General features: G+C 36.0%; 1 protein-coding gene across 3 annotated transcripts in view; it reads left to right on the top strand.

The window, feature by feature from the left end:
• The window catches only part of UNC79 (unc-79 homolog, NALCN channel complex subunit), a 185,972-nt gene that overhangs the window by 5,582 nt on the left and 162,416 nt on the right, over positions 1-17,974 (top strand). For all 3 annotated transcript variants that reach the window (XM_055304183.1, XM_055304182.1, XM_055304184.1), the window contains 3 exons: positions 5,908-6,000; positions 11,618-11,673; positions 12,350-12,479. In XM_055304183.1, coding sequence (XP_055160158.1) covers positions 5,908-6,000; positions 11,618-11,673; positions 12,350-12,479 — 279 coding nt within the window. The remainder of the gene's footprint in view (positions 1-5,907; positions 6,001-11,617; positions 11,674-12,349; positions 12,480-17,974) is intronic.

Genomic DNA, 17,974 nt, shown 5'->3' with positions numbered 1-17,974 from the left:
TTTAAGAGGCACACATCTTCCTCTAACCCAGTTGTTGATCTAGTTCATTTATCTCGTCACTCTGGTTTTACTTTCTTGCTTCTGACTTCTACTTCTCGTCACTATTCCTGTGGGTTGACAAGTAGCCAATTTTTGTCACTTTTTTTTTTTAAAGATTTTATTTATTTATTCATGAGAGACACACAGAGAGAGAGAGGCAGAGATATAGGGAGAGTGAGAAGCAGACTCCAGGCAGGGAGCCCGATGTGGGATTCAATCCCAGGACTCCAGGATCACACCCTGAGCCGAAGGCAGACGCTTAATCTCTGAGACACCCAGGCATCCCTTTGTTACCTTTAAATCCTTGAAAGTATATGGTAGTAGTACCCTTTAAAGGCACATTCTATTAAATGATTCAGGTATTTCCTTTGTATTTGCTTTTTTGTAAAGACACAGACCCAAAGAGAGAAGGGAGTGGTTCACATAAAATTAATCACATAAAAATGAACTTATGTAAGAATATGTGTCTGTTGCCTGCATCTGTGTCGTTTCTGTCTTTGGAAGTTGTTTCAGTGTCTCCAAATTCTGACCAAACTGTGAGAGGAGCATTTCACTTCTTCCAGAATATTTTTTTTTAGGACTGAGATGTTAGGATGAAGGATATTGTATTTTCTGAGTATTTGATAAAGTCTTCATGACAAGAAGGTTTTTTTCTCTTTGAGATGGTCTTTACAAGGTCAAATGTAAAATGTGGACAGTTTTTCAGGTGTTAAATGTTTGTATCATTAAGAACCTAGAATATGAAGCTCTGAGCTCTAAAGTGGATCTAATGAAGTATTATAGCTCTTTCACTGTGAGGGCCATGCTTGTTTATCAGTTATGCCCTTCTTATCATTTTTGTCAATAAACCAAGTACTGTGCTTTTATTTTAAATAACTCTTTTTGAGGTGCTGCAGAGAAAACTGCAGTTTATTATAAAAATATCCTTTGACATAACCTTTTCTTTTTAATTTCTTCCATAAATATGATATACTTTTATTCCAAGTGTGTGTATAGGCTTTGTTTATTAATATGTATACCTGCACACACACACATATGTATATGTATATAAATGACAGGATTACTAAGAATTGAAAAAGTCATTAGCATTTCACCATGGAAACATCTCTTTTTCCAATAAAGAATTTGTGATTTGTGGACTAAATTGAAATATGGATGTTGGGAAGATGATATAGATGTTGGCAGAGAAGAGAAAAGCTGATTCCAAATGAACATTAATTGATGTTGGCTATGTATTTCAAAGATGATAATAAGCCTGAGCAATGATACCTGTAATATCTTGGTAGCCTAGACTGGGCAGTCCCATCCAACTTAAATTTCCTCAAAAAGTCACTTGCCCTTATGAAAAATAAAGGCTCATTCAGATCTTTGTACTGACTTCAAAGCAATTGTGTGGTTTAATCGAATACCTGGTTTTAGACCATTGGCTCTGGATCATTTTTGTTCTATTGCTACTACAGAGGATGCATGTGACATTTCTATGATCTTCCAAAAACTAATAAATATATAAGAGAAAAAGACAGAACTCAACACATTGATGACATTTTAATAGCCTTATATATATAAAATCTGTTTTATTAGCTAATGATCATTTTTATAAAGTAGGTCTTACTATACTCTAAGAGCTTTATTGTTCAATCGGTGGAAATGTTTCAGAATAGAAATAGAAGAGCTGAATTATTTAGTCCTTTGACTATTGTTAGATCTCTTAACCTCATCAAACTTTAGTTTCCTTGGCTGTAGAATTGTGAATAATTTTGATCTCCTCTGCTTCTACTCCATGTTTGTTGTGATGACCATCAGATAACATACAGGAATGGCCTTTGAGTATTTTATCATGTTAGACAAATGTGTAATAGACCAAACCCATAGACCTATGACAGACATGTCAAATCTCATTACAATTAATTCCAATATTCTGCTTAAATTTACATATTGCCTTGAAGTTTTATTATCTTAAATATTGCTTGAGAAAAGGGCCCAGCCTCTGGGGCTTGGGATTTAACACCCCTAGACTTTGTTGTGTAATAAACAATAATGGCTATAATAGGCTTTGATCTCATAGAATCTGACAAATTCTGTGATTCTGGGCTCAGACTTATAACCCTGAGATCAAGAGTTGCATGCTCTACTGGCTTTCCTCTCTTACTGTAGTCCTTCTCCCAAGTGGTTATATGATTCTTCCTCACTCTCTTTAGATCTCAGCTCAAGTGTCTCATTTTTCAAGATGCCTTTCCTTACCCTCAAGGTAAAAGAGGACCTTCCATTACTCTGCCTATTCCCTTGCCCTGCTTTCTGTTTCCTCATGGGTATTTGTTTGCCTTTTCCTCTAGAACGACCCTGTCTATAGAACTTTCCCTAGTGATAGAAATGTCTTATAAAATTCCATGCTGTCTAATACACTAGCCACAAATGACAACTGAGCACTTAAAATGTATCTAATGAGACTGAAGAACTGACTTTTTAATTTAATTGAAGTTTAATTAAAGTTTAAATACCCGCAAGGCTCGTGGCTGCCATATTAGATGGCACAGCTTGAACATTTAAGCTCCATAAAGACAAAGGCTTGCCTGGCTTATTTACGGCTGTGTCTCAAGGGGTAGAGAAATGCCTAGTACATAGAAGGTATGGAAAAAATACTCTGAATTTTTAAATGAATTTTGAATGAATAGCCACTAGAGCATTGGCTATAAAATCAAGTGACTTGGACTCAAGTCCTAATAGTTAAGTTGGTGCTCTTAATACAAATAGTCTGGTTTCTCTTTATATAGTGGATTTCCCCATTATTTATTTACTTAAGTTTTATTTATTTGTTTTAGAGAGAGTGTGTGAGCAGTGGGAGTGGGGGGAAGGGAGAGGGAGAGAGAGAGAGAATCTTAAGCGGGTCCATCCCAAGCTCCATCCCAAGCTCCATCCTCAACACGGCTGGATCTCACAACCCTGAGATCATGATCTGAGTCAAATCAAGAGTCAGGCACATAACCTACTGAGCTACAACCCAGGCGCCCCTACTTACTTACTTATTTATTATTTATTTATTTATTTATTTATTTATTTATTTATTTATTTAGGTGAGAATCCTATAAGAGATGCATAGGCATGATAGTACACTTGGAATGATAAAAATGCAGGAACAGATTAAGGAATTGTTATTGCTCATAGAGGAAAGGGATGCTGATATGGTGATTATGGTGGTGCTAGGAGGATCAGGAAATAGGTCTTAAGACTTGTAATTGTATTCCCCGAGCACAATATTAAATGTAAAATTTTCTCATTTTGATTAATTCTCTTCTTCCTTCCTTTGTATGTAGCTTTGGCTTTATATACCCTCACGGGGACGAACTGCACATCTGTTTACATCATGCCTTTTTATGAAGATTTAATAAATGATGTGTGCCTGTGCACATTTATTAATTAGAATTGCGTGATTTTACTCAGTCTGTTAGAAGCCTAAGCAACTGCAAGGCACTGTCTGTTTATAGAGGTACTGGAGCCAGTTTCCTGGGGCTTGAGCCAGGGGAATGTTTTTGGCTTTGTGGTTGACCACACTTGAGGGAGAGCATGGATTTGTAGGGGTAAAAGGGACAGCCAAAGGTCAGTGAGCCATTTGGGCTATTCTCCAAATAGACTTCACCTAAATCATCAAGACATTTTGGGCATCTCTCCCATTTTTAAAAGCCTCCAGGCACAGGGATTCTCAGTCTCCCTTTATAGTAGTTTTTATTTTTTTAAGAAACATTATTATTAAAAAGTTTCAATGAATTTCAACAAAGGTTACAAACACTTGTCCCAAGAGGAATATATATATATATATGGGTATACACACACACGCACACACACACTTAAATTGTGTATTAAATTAAATTAAAATTACTTAAATTCATGTAATTATTTTTCCTTGAGTATGTCAGAGACAAGACTTTCCTCCTCCTTAAACAAAGGGCACGGGGAGGGGCACACAGTTCTTCCATACCCGGACACCTTGTTGAATTTTTTTTTTTATTTCCCGTCCCTCTCGTAATGCTCCTCCCACGAGGCTCAGGGCCCACCTGCATCAGAACCACTTGATATGCTTATCAAACATCTACCTTTTCTGCTTCCAAACTGATGGAGTTAGACTCTAGATATGGGCCCCAGAGCTCCTGGCTAAAGTCTGAGAGCAACCGCATCTTGTTCTTTAGAATTCGACTCAGATTCTCTTTCCGTGATTAATCACACTTGATCAACTTTACCATCTAAGAGCATTGACATGATCTGCACATCTTTGTATAATTATCAATACTTATTTATATTGCACAGCCAAACTAGCCCAGCTGCAAGTGATTAATAAAAGCAGATTCAGGTAAATGGAACCTAATGATCTGTTTTATTTGCTTGCCTATTTCTGTAAAGCTGTTGTAAAGGTCACCATCTATTGTGGTGCTCAAAGTCTTTTATGTAAAGAAAAGAATAGAATCACGTTAAATTTTCTTTGTTTTCTCTATTATATGACAAATCTCATATTAGTGTTTTAATGGTTCTCTCATACATGTGTTTTATTACAAGTTGCCTTATTCTTTATGGATGGAGGTGAGATTATTTCCATATATTGTACTTTAATGTAAAATAAAATAAAGCAGATTTGTGGGTCATCTGCTTTTTTTGTTGTTGCCCACATTAGTGGTTTTCTCCAGTGCGTGTAGGAAATTGAGAGTTGGCTGATTGAGGGTGTCCTGCTCACTCTACATCATTCTATTCATGCTTTCTTGACAATTTGCCACGTAAGCCTAACCATAAGGAGAGGTTTATCCTACTTCTGCAATTATCCCTGAGAAAAGGAATTCATTTTATATCTGAGTCCTTTGAAAGTTTCTCCTGTATGAGCCCTCTCTCAATTACTGGTTAGAATAATAAAGTACTCTTTGGAGACAGCAACTCTCTGGAGTATTATCTTGAATGACCTCCATCGGTGCTAGTTTTGAATGCTTATTAGAGTTACCTGAAATGCCACTGAAAATGAGAGAGAAAGAAATGTAATGAAGTGTTGGATGTCATCGTAAACAAGCCACTTAAAGATGTCTTAAAAGCAGGATATAAGTGGTTGTCATGTGGAGACCATGGATACGAGTTTTGAAGAAACCAGCTTGCTTTGTGACTGAATACTTGTGCCACAGGATAAAATGTTCAGTGACAGTGTTATTCACAGATTCAGAAAGTGCTTTCTTTCAAACAACTTGGTTGGATGTGAAGATGGTAAGCTCTTGAAAGCTAAGAAAGTTATTCTTACGGTAATGGAGATGCTGCTGATGAGTTACATGTGAAGGTTTGAATAAAATTGTTTCATGATATGTGGGAGTTGAAAATAATTTTTAAATTAATATATAATTTTTTATAATATGCAATTTGGAATTAGTGTGTGTGACTGAATTCATAAGGTCCCCACATTGTTTCATCTGCATCTCTGAAAGCATATTCAAGTTGGGTTCAAAATAAATAAACCTTTTATTTTTTTCTTTTATTGGGATAACCTTCAACATGCCTTTATACTTGGGTTCGTGGAAAATTTTGTTCTCTTAAATTTCTTTTCCACTTAGATGTAAACATCTTGGGAGCAGAAATCACATCTAAGTGCCTCTCTGATAAAGCCATTACATCATGCTCTGGCACTATTTCTGCTCCTTGTAGATTCTTACAAAATGTTTGCTGTTGATAACAGTCATGGCATTTGAATGCTAGGACATGTTTTGTGGTTTTATTTGTGCAAAACATCCTTTGAATTGCTCGAGACTTTTTTTTTTAAGTGCTTTCTTAGCTCTCCTGCTGTATGCAAAATAAGAATTATATTATATATAGATAAATTGTATCTAATGAAATAATGTTTTGTTTCAGTGGGATCCTCAAGGAGAGAAGGTGTTCCTGCTCATGTTAATCTGTCTGCATCATCTATGTTAATGATTGCAATGCAATACACATCCAACCCAGGTCAGTGGAAATTTGATTGGCTTGGTAATTTAAAAAACAATTTTTAAAAAAGATTTTATTTATTTATTCATGAGAGACACACAGAGAGAGAGGGGCAGAGACACAGGCAGAGGGGTACGCAGGCTCCATGCAGGGAGTCCGATGTGGGACTCAATCCCAATCCCGGGACTCCAGCATCCCACTCTGGGCCGAAGGCAGGCGCTAAACCACTGAGCCACCCAGGGATCCCTAAAAAACAATTGTTAAACAAGATATGAAATAAGTAGAAATTCTCATGTAAGAAGAGCTCTTCTTGGTGGATAGATAACTTGAGATGTGTCATAAGACAGACGTTTGAGTTAAAATAACTTTCTCTGACCTGTTGCTATTAGCAGTAATCTTGTTGACTAGTATTTTTAGTATATTTGGGGACACAATTTTAGGACATTGACTAGAAATTGAATACAATTATATAGGAGTAAGTTAAATTAGGAATATAAAAAAATCACTGGGATTGTAATGACTATTAATATTTTGTGAATATGCTGTTCTAATGCCACACAAATATCCTTGAGCATAAATCTTTTCCTATGTTTCTGATTATTTCCTTAGAATAAATTCATAAAAGAGGGATTAATGAATTAAGGGACTTGAAAAAATTTTAGTAGTCTCACTAATTATATGTGAGAGTCCATTGTAACCTGTCACTGAGTATTGTAAAATTTGTATTCTCTTAGACTGTTGAAGAATAATATCTTGTTTTGACTTGTATTTCTTTGATGAGTAGTGATGTTGGGCAGGTTTCGCTTCCTTTCATCATATAACTATAGATGAACTTTGGGAAACTGACCTAAAAAGGCCTACTGTTGGCATCACATGCTAGTATGTGAACTCAGTTTTAATTTTCATTTATTGTTTATTTGAAAAGTGAACAAATTTGGTGGCACTGTTTTCAACCTTCAACATAATTGCATAATAAATAATAATAAAATTTTTGATGTGAGATATGGAAAAAATGTATCATTAAAAGAATTGTTTATATATTTGAGAGAGAGAAAGTGGGGAGGGGCAGAGGGAGAGAGAATCTCAAGCACGCTCCATGGAGCCTGATGCAGAGCTCGATCCCACAACCCTGAGACTGTGACCTGAGCTGAAACCAAGAGTCTGATACTTAACCAACAGACCCACACAGGCACCCCAGAAAAAAATATTTCATTTTTAAAACTTAATGCTTTTTTGTTTGGAGTGTTACCCTTTAAATATGAGTGCCTTAAAAAAATAAATATGAGATGTCTTGAGTAATTTAATTATATGAGTGATTAAAATGTATAATTTTTTGGAAGTTTTATCTCATATGTCACTCTGGCTAGAGGACTACTGTGCACTGGATTCATGTGACATACGTATGGAGAAAGAGTGGTCTGGAACATCTGTACTTGAGAACTCACTGATGACTTAAGAACAAAATTCCAGTTCTAGACGGCTATTTATATATTCAGTAAATATCACTGAATATCTCGTCTATGCCAGACACCAGAAACATCATGGTTAGCAAAACAGAACTGACCTTTGCCCCTGCCTTCTGAAGCTTATATGGTAGTGATGGGAAAAGGCATTAGTTAAATAATTATAAAAGTAAATGTAAAGGGACACTGGGGGTGCTCAGTCAGTTAAGTGTCCGACTCTTGATTTCAGCTCAGGTCATGATCTCAGGGTTATGAGATTGAACTTGGTGTTAGGCTCTGAATTGGGAGTGGAGTCTGTTTCAGATTCTCTCTCTCCTCTGCCTCTCTCCCCCCCCCTTCTTAAAAAAAAAAAAAGCAAATGTAAAGTTTCAGCTGTGACAAGCACTTGGAAAGATGTATTTTGCACAAAAAGACCCTATAAAGGGGATTTTTCTTTTACTGAAGAGGTCAGAGAGGGCTTCTCTGGGCAAGTAACCTTTTGTTTGAGGACTGAAGGCTGATGAGCATTAACAAGGCCTACAAAGGGCAGGGGAATCAGATGGAAGATTCTTCTGTGTCAGGAGGGAGCTGTCAAGCTGAGAGATTGGTTGAGCTGGAGCGTAGAGTGAGGGCTGCCTCAAGAGGAGTGAGACTGGGAAAGTCTGTGGGCCAGAACCTGCAGGATGTGTGGACTCTGGGAGCTTGTGTTTGTTTATCCGAGTCTAATGGGAAGGCACTGGAGAACTTAGGGGTGGTTGTGCGGATGTCACTTTGACTGTAGTTGAGAGTGGATTAAAAATGAACCCAAGTGGATGTAGATCTATGAGGAGCCATTGCATTTGTCTTGGCATGTAAAAAAGGTAGAGGCAATTGAGCCTAAGAAAAGTATTTAGAAAGTAAAATTGATGGGATTTGGTGACATATCAGGTAGGGTGCATTTATGGCTTGCAAAACTGAATGAATTGGTGGTTCTAGGAATTGAGAAAGGAGATGCTGGAAGAATACCAGGTTTCTGAGGGAAGGTTACATGACTTTGGACATCATGTTTGACATATTTCTGAGGCACGTAAGAGGAGATGGTATTCCTTGGTCTAATACAATGTTACATGTCAATTTTATCTCAGTGAAAGTGGGGAAAAAAAACCCTCACGTAATCTCAGTAATAATTCTATGTGTCCAAAACACAAAAATGCAAATAAATTGGCTTCCTTAAAAAAAAAAAAAGAGGCAGTGGTAATTAGGAAGTTGTATTGTGAGCCTGGAACTCAGTATAGTGCTCTGGGCTAGAGGTAGTGAAATAGAACCTACATGTAAGTGTCCAGTGGCCTTTATGAAAGTGCATATAGATGGTAACTAAAGTTGTGTATGAGTGTGAGATTGTGTAGGAGAGAGCATAGAATGAAAAGTGGAGTGGGCTTATGATCAGGCTTTCAACAACTCCACTCCAGTGGAAGAGGATGAGCTTACCAAAAAGGTGGAGAGGTTATAAAACTGTTAGATGAGTTTGGCTGACTAGCACAAGTTTTCAACTACAAGAACATTCGTCGTTTACTTTGTTTACACAGTAGGAAGTCTTGCCGAGAGTGCCACAGTATTGGGGCCTGAGATGGTGCCTTTGTGTTACTCCTGGACTTCCCCTCAGGTTTGCAAGGTGGCTGCCACAGTGGGGATCATTTTATTCTTACACAATCACATCTGCAAACAAGTAACAGGATCAATCAGGGTAATTAGAGAAAGGTCTCCTCTAGTGCCTCTTTTATCACAGAGAAAAAATATTTGAGAACGCCTTCCCCCCCTCCCCCTGTCCCAGCAAATTCTCTCTTATGTCTTACTGGTCAGAACTGAGTCATGTGGCCATCTCTTGCTGCGAAGGACTTTGAGCAAGTATCTTGCTTTTTAGTCTGTGCATTGGGGGATGGACCAGGAAGAAAGGGTTATTGGTAGCTGCTGAGTAGCAACAGCATTGTCTGCCACAGGTTATAGGAGAGGGTTAGTCATTCAGTCAAGGGAAGAGTGTTTTGGAAAGGAGACAGGTCAGCAGCACTGAATGCTGCTGAAGGTCAAGTAAGAAGTAGATTGCAGTATGTCTGTTGAATTGAATGACACAGAGGTCATTGGTGACTAAAGTGAAACCTGCTTCAGGGCTATGACAGGGTTGGATGACAGATTCAGGAAGATATAAAACAGGTATCTAACTAGGTGGAGGTGTCTTTTTTTCCCCAAGCATGGGCAAGTTAATGAAGCTTATTGTTTCATAGCTTCTAAGAATTCCTCAACGAGACAGACTTGGTGCCTGAGTGATGAAATACAAGTTTAGCCATCATTCTGTCATTTGCTTGGGCAAGATAGGGAACTAAGCTAAATAAGTTTTCTCATTGCAACATGGCAGTTGTGAGATAATATGTTTAAGGTTCTTAGCACAATACCCGACACATAATGAACACTCAGTGAATGTGAGCTTTTATTATGATCCTATTGGACAATTTTTTTGTCCTATATAGTTCTTGATTACACTGATGTAAGTTTATGTTATATAATTATTATTACTAGGGACTGTCCCTAATATTTCTTTTGTTAACAAGATGAAGAATTGTCAATTCTGTACATTACTCAATGCTTGTGATAAGTGGGGTTACCACTGTCACTGTATGATATTATTACCATATTATTGACTGTATTCCCTATGCTTCACTTCTCACTTCTATGACTTATTTATTTTATAATTGGAAGTTTCTGCCTCTTAATTCTCTTCACTTGCTTTGCTCTTCCTTTACCCTCCTCCCCTCTGACATCCACCAGTTTGTTCTCTGTATTTATGAGTCTGTTTTTGTTTGTTTGTTTTGTTTTTAGATTCCACATGTAAGTGAAATCATATGGTATTTGTCTTTCCCTGTCTGACTTATTTCACTTGGTGTAATATCCTCTGGGTCCATCCATGTTGTCACAAAGATTGCATTCTTTTTTTTCTTTTTTTTTAAAAAGATTTATTTATTTATTATATTCATGAGAGAGAGAGAGAGAAAGAGAGGCAGAGACACAGGCAGAGGGAGAAGCAGGCTCCACGCAGGCTGCCTGACATGGGACTTGATCCCGGATCTCCATCCCGGGTCTCTAGGATCAAACCCTGGGCTGAAGGTGGCGCTAAACCGCTGAGCCACTCGGGCTGCCCAGTTGCATTCTTTTTGGTGGCTGAGTAATATTCCACTGTATATTGTATATATTCCACTGTATATATATTGTATACCACATTTTCTTTATCCATTCAGCTATTAATAGACTTAGATTGCTTCCATACCTTGGCTATTGTAATAACTGTTGCAATAAATATAGGATTGCATATATCTTTTCAAATTAGTGGTTTTGTTTTCTTTGGGTAAATATCCACTAGTGGAATTACTGGATCATAAGATATTTACTATTTTTAATTTTTTAAGGAACCTCCATACTGTTTTCCACAGAAGGTGTACCAGTTTACATTCTCACCCACAGTATACAAGTGTTCCTTTTTTTTCTATGTTCTTAACAACACCTGTCATTTCCTATCTTTTTGACACTAGCCATTCTGACTGGTGTGAGGTCGTATCTCATTGTGATTTTGATTTCCATTTCCCTGATGATTAGTGATGTTGAGCATCTTCTCATGTGTCTGTTGGCCATCTGTATGTTTGTTCAGGTCCTCTGCCCATATTTTAATCAGATTTTTTTTGTATTGGATTGTGTAAATTCTTTATATGTTTCAGATATTAGCCTCTTATCAGATATATTACTTGCAAATATCTTCTTCTATTTGGTAGGTTGCCTTTTTATTTTGTTGATGGTTTCCTTTTCTGTGAGAAGCTTTTTATTTTGGTGTGGTCCAATAATTTTTACTTTTGTTTTCCTCCTTTGAGGAGACATATCCATAAACACGTGGGTGAGACCCATGTCCAAGAGATTACTGCTTGTGTTTTTTTTTAGAAGTTTTATGGTTTTAGATCTCACGTGTAGGTCTTTAATCTATTTTGAGTTTATTCTTATGTATGGGTAAGATAATGGTCCATTATCTTGGACCATTCCATTCATTCTTCTGGAAATAAGTAACTTCTAGTTTAATGATTAGATGAAAAGTCATACTAATATATTTTATTACATCTCAAAGGATATTTTATCTGACATTTACAATTTGTGTTCAAATTCTATTTTCTTCCTTACAGTGTATCATTGTCAATTATTGGAATGCCTCATGAAATATAAGCAAGAAGTCTGGAAAGTAAGTTTTAGGCCAAATTTAACTCATAGCCACAAACTCAATTTATATAACAGAATAAGAATATTTGGCCTATTCAAACAGGCCAAATTTATTGATGTCTTATTATTTTAGTATGGCAGAACCTGAAATTCTTTCCTTCCTGGTTAACTTATTTAAAGCAGAAATGATACTTGAAGAATGCAGTGGCCTGACAGAAAAAAAAATAATTGGATGGCTCTATTCTTAGAATTTAGCAAATACTATATTACATGGCAATTTTATTTCATTTGAAATGTTGCTCAAGAACCCGTCTTTTTTCAAATAGGAGATGTGAATTGTTAAGAAATGGGTTTTAGGAAAATATTTGAAAAATGCAGTGTTTGGCAAACTGATTCATTCTATTCTAAAATCTTCCTTTAACATTTCCCAAGTAGGGAAGAATTTGTTAGAAGACAATGTAATTTTGATCTTTACCTGGAGGGGAGGGGAGGTGCTTATTTATAGGACCCATAAGCAAATAAAAAAATAATGTTTTCATATGGTCTCCTCTGAGAAGCATACCTGGATGATGAGATACCAGGGAAATGAACCACCCAGCCCTTCTGTTAGAATTTGCATTGCTTTGGTAATATTGAATGAGCTGTTTGCATCTTTATTTGATGATGCTAAATCAAAGTACACTTCCTGTTTCCTTTAGGATCTTTTGTATGTGATAGCCTATGGGCCTTCACAAGTGAAACCTCCAGCTGTGCAAATGCTGTTCCATTACTGGCCCAATTTAAAGCCTCCTGGGGCAATAAGTGAATACAGGGGCTTGCAGTACACAGGTAAGAAGGGAATAACCCTGTCATGCCCCATTTTATTTCTCTTATGCCACATTTACCTCACCTACTTATTTTTTTAAATCTTGCTGGATTATGTGCCTTTAGACATTGTCATAAACCCTTTCTGAAACTGGGTGGTATAAAATACATGAATGAAAATTGGTTTCAAAAGCCTCTATGACATCATAGCAAATTGCTCAAATCTCAGTGTCATTCATCTGGACTGGGGTCCTGACTGTGGCTAACCTTAATCAGAGGTGTGAGCTGTATACATGGTCTCATTTATTTGGGGAATATAAAAATTAGTGAAAGGGAATAAAGGGGAAAGGAGAGAAAATGAGTGAAAATATCAGTGAGGATGACAATATAAGAGACTCCTAACTCTGGGAAACGAACAAGGGGTAGGGGAAAGGGAGGTGGGTGGGGTGACTGGATGACAGGCACTGAGGGGGGCACTTGATGGGATGAGCACTGGGTGATATGCTATATGTTGGCAAATTGAACTCCAATAAGAAAAATAAATAAAAAATAAAAGTATTAATCCAAAAAAAAAAAAAAAGAGGTGTGAACTGTGAGTGTTGTTGCAGATTTGCCCACTATTTGGTAAAATCCCAACTGGCTAATTCTGCTCGAATAAGACTTTCCATATTCCACATTTCCAGTTCATAAGCTAAATAAAAATTAAGTGACCTTGTAAGCCTAGTTGGGCAGGAAGAGTCAACAGTTGGTGAATATTTGTATAACTAATAACCAATAAGTAGATGTTGAATTTGAATGTAAAGACCTGTACTTACCAAAAAACAAACAAGCGTCAGGTCCTATGTGTTGTTTATGTTTACATATTGTAATATCAAAGAAGGAGCCTATGGCTAACAGAGTTTCTGATGATACCCCTGACTACCCTCTCTCTTCACCACCTCTGCAGATTTTTATGAAAATAGGGGAGGTGAATATTTTGGCAAGGTTAGCTTTTATTCTGGTTATTGTGAGATTGTATACTGATTTTCTGAGAATCTCCTTCTTTCTTGGTATTACTTGTCTTTTCAAAGGTGATTTGAGGTGGTTCTAAGGGGATTTAATTTAATTCAGGTGTCTCATTTATGTTCCTGATTAAAGGCAAATGTCAGAAATAATAACACCTGTTTTTTGGGCTTTGCACGTCTTTGGTGGGTTTATTCTAAATTCAGAACAAATAATACTGGCTTTAGTAGTAGCAATAATGTTAATTAAAACAATGAAGGTAAATAGTAAATACCTTTTTAAAAAATGGAAATTGGTATCATTGGCGCTTTAAATCATGGATAGTAGAGAATGTTTAAGTGTTGCTAAGTGGATAATTTGTAAAAACAGGAAAAAAGTTGGAAGCATTAATAAAACAGGTGAAAGGACTGAAATATTCAACTTCTTCTCAGGAAATCCCTGAATAAGCACTTACGTGATATATGAATGGGGAACTGGTATCAAATGAAATTTATTTACTTGATAAATATCTGAAGAGTGGCTGTTATGTGCCAGGCACTATTTCTTGATGATGTAAGAACCAACTCAGAACCAGACCCCATGGAGCTTAGTGCAGTCTGGATATGGAAAATGATTTGCTTATTCAACAAATATTTATGAGGTGCCTTCTACACCAGGTGTTAGTTTAGGCACTGACTAGTAAACGATATAAAAAGCAGACTAAAATCACTAATATTTTGGTGTGTACATTCCAGTTTTCTGGGAAAGACCAGGAAACCACTATAGTGTAGTAAGTGCTAAGATAGAGCAAATATAGAGAGTTGTGGAAATATGCAACAGGGGCCTCTGACCTTACCCTGATGGTGGGCAGGTTTGGGGAGGGTTAAGTTGTCAAGGAACATTCTCAAGTGAGTGACAGATAAGCTGATAGCTGAAAGATAATGCATACTCTAGGTGTCAAAGGGAGAGTGAATCATGAGTGGATGAAATGTAGATTTGAGGCAGAAGGAAACAGCATGGGTTCAGACTTGGAGGTCAGAGACAGCATGATCCTATGTAGGAGCTGGAACAGGCTATGTGCAGTCAGACAATGGAATGACAGGAGGAGAGCTGCTAGCGATAAGCAGGAAGCCTGGCAGGGCCTGTGAAGGGCTTGGGATTTTATCCTAACAGCAAAGGGAAACCACAGACAGGTTTAAAATGGAGAAGCCGTACGATAAGCTTTGACTGTTCAGAGTAGCCCAGAAGCCTTACAAACTGACAATGGCTTCCATTTACTCCCATGCCTGTACCCACTGAGAAGAGCCAGTGAAACCCATCTCCCCAGAATAGCTCAGTCTGTGCCTACTAAGATCAGAGTGACTCTTTCATCTTCTCTGGGCTCATCTGAACAAGATGTCTCTGTCTACCGGCCTCTGTCCTTCAGTCCATTCCTGTGATCATACCTCCACCTACTTCCATTCTTCCCACAGGGTGCCATTATGTGCGTGCTACCTGCCAGGCACTATCCAAGGCCCTGGGGAAGCACCTCTCTGGGAGCCCCTGTTCTAGTGGGCTGTGGCATTCTGTGTAGGAAACAAGAGATCATGGAAAAAAATTAATCGTTCCAGCTTATATGTTACTATTTATCTAGCAGTTGTTTGTCAGGCATTGTTCTAGTTGCTTCTGTTTCACTTAATATTATAGCCTTCTCCCAACTGAACACAATTATGGACCAAGCATCATACTGGGTTTCACAGACATTTTCTCAATTAATCCTCACAAAAATCTTGAGAGGTAGATTTTCTTATTTCAGTGTTAACAAGTGATGAGCAATACACAGAGTTTGAATGACATCCCTAAATTCATACAGAGAAGAAAGGAGCACAGGTTGAATTCGAACTTGGATTATCTTCATTGAAAACTCACATTTTACTGTCCTAACAGTATGACATCACTTCTATCAATTCAGTCCTTTAATTAAACTTTAGCTGGAACATTAGATATTTTTGACAACATCTGCTACAATGAAAGATGCACTGAGGAGTATCCTCAGTATTTAGATGGCACTTCAACTCTAAATATACATTATTCTTAATAGTAAAAATTATATGAGTATAGAATTTTATGGGCTTGGAAACAAAAATAAAATACTTTGTTAAGGACCAGCAACTTTTGTATGCTTTCTGAGTGATTTATTTCTTTTTTAAAAAATACAAGTAATTTTTTAAAAGGAAACTTTGCTTTTAGAAAAATTATAGAAATATATAAGAAGGAAAAAATACTATTGCCCAGAAATCACTGGTGTTAATATTTTGGTATATTTTTCTCTAGTTTTTTTTGGTGCATATTTTAAAACAAAATAGAGATCATATTGTATATAATTATACAAGATTTCCTTCCCAAGCTTCTGTTGTGACATTTTAAAAATCAGAAAAGTTTAAAGATTAACATTATGAGCATACTTATAGCTCATATAGTAGATTTAGATTTACTATATTATTAGTATTTAATAGATTATTAAATATATATAGATTTAATATATTAAATAATTATTTTATTATAATAGATTTAATAATTATTAGTAATTAACCATTAGTTTAACTGTACATTTATGTATATATAAATTGTTTATTGCCTTTTAAGGATAGTAACAGGAATAATTACAGCTCCTATGAAGAAGATCAAATAGTGAAGATTTGGTAATCTACAGTGTTTACCTCTTTTGCTATTTATGAAGAACAAAGACTGCTTCATTTATTTGGTCATTAAATGTGAATCTTAGAGGTGCAAAAATTATAGGAAATTTCTTGGCAATGGAAATAGCTATTATGTTCTATAAAGCTCAGCTTCTGTGGGGAGAAAGAAATTATTTAGCCTTTTTTTTTTTTTGTGATGGTGTCTCAACTAGTAAATAATTTAGATCAGCACCAGTTGTTGTATAGTTTCCATCTGAACTGTGAAACAAAAGATGTGGCACAAGATACACATTTCCAAGACAGAGTTTGTTGGAAACGTGATAAAGAATAACTAAAGATAAGCACTACAAGGTTAGACTTTAGTCTACGCTACCAGATATCTAACTTGACATAGTACCGTTGGATTCTTGAGTTGTATACAAGTGCAAGAAGGTCCACCTTTTATGTTGTCACTTCTCTATTGTTGACTTCTTATTTATCTTTTTGTTATTTTATCTCCATGGCTTTTAAAAGGTGTTTTAAACCTTTTATATTTGTACAACATATGTGGAAAACCACGTAAATTATAAGTGTAATGGGAACATCGCCCACCATGTCTACCACCATGATTACCTTCTCTTTCTATCCCAAAGGTAATTACTAAATTGACCTCCAACATGAAAGATTAGTTTTGCCTATTTTTGAATTGTATATAAATGGAATCATACATTATTTATGTGTGTGTATATGCATGCGTGTGAGTCTGGTTGAGCATAACTATGTTTCATTCATTTTTATTGCTATATACTACAAAATGAATGTACTATGGTATATGTATTGATTTTACTATTAATGGATATTTGGGTTGTTCCTGCCTTTTGGCTATTACAAGTAATGCTGCTGTGAATATCCTTCTACATATCTTTTGGCGCACACATGCACACATTTCTGTTAGATATATGCCTAGGGTGGGATTACTGGATCAGAGGGTATGCATATATCTAATTTTTTTTCATCACACTCTCCTCTGCATATATCCAATTTTATTTGAGATAGTTTTCCAAAAAGTGTTGTACTAATTTATATTCCCATTACCATGTATGTAAGTTCTTTTTGTCTATATTCCAAAAAGTGATACTTTTGGGTGATACTTTATTTTATTTGTTTTCAAAATTTTAGTCATTTTTGAGTGTATGTAGAAGTATCTTATCATGATTATAATTTGCATTTACCTGATTATTAATGTCATTGAACAATTTTTCATGTTTATTGACTATTTGGATATCCTCTTTACATAATCTTTGTCAGAAACAGATGTTATAAAATATCTTTTCTTATTTTTTTACTCTATAAATGGCTTTTGATTAGCTGAAATTCGTATTTTAATGTAATCAAATTAGCAATCTTTTTTATATCCTAAGAAAGTTTTTCCCTTATACCAAAGTTATGATATTGTTATCTTCTAGAATATTTGTTTTTTACCCTTTAAATTTAGATGTATCTGAAATTAATTTTTCTGAATGGTGTGAGGTGTAAGGGTCAATTTTTTTTTTCTCTATGGATAGTCAGTAGACTCAGCATCATTTATTTAAAAGCTTGTCCTTTTTTTACTGCTCTGTAGTACTGTTTTTGTCATAAATCAAGTGTCTGTGTAGGGATGGTTCTTCTTCTGGATTCTTTATTTAGTTTAATTGGTGTATTTTTCCTTTTCTCAAAATCACACTGTCTGAATTAATGTAGTTTAATAATAAAACTTTATATCCTTCAGTAGAAGTCTTTCTACCTTGTATTGTTTTCATTGTCTACTCCTGCTTTCTCTTCTTCCCTTTCTTTCTCCTCCTGATTTTCTTCTTTCTCTTTTAAGGTTATTCCAAGCTATTT

Source organism: Nyctereutes procyonoides, unplaced genomic scaffold, assembly GCF_905146905.1.
Source record: "Nyctereutes procyonoides isolate TBG_1078 unplaced genomic scaffold, NYPRO_anot_genome, whole genome shotgun sequence".
In the NCBI taxonomy this organism is placed as follows: domain Eukaryota; kingdom Metazoa; phylum Chordata; class Mammalia; order Carnivora; family Canidae; genus Nyctereutes; species Nyctereutes procyonoides.
Note: the sequence above shows the minus strand (reverse complement) of the source record. Positions and strands in the feature narration are given on the sequence as shown.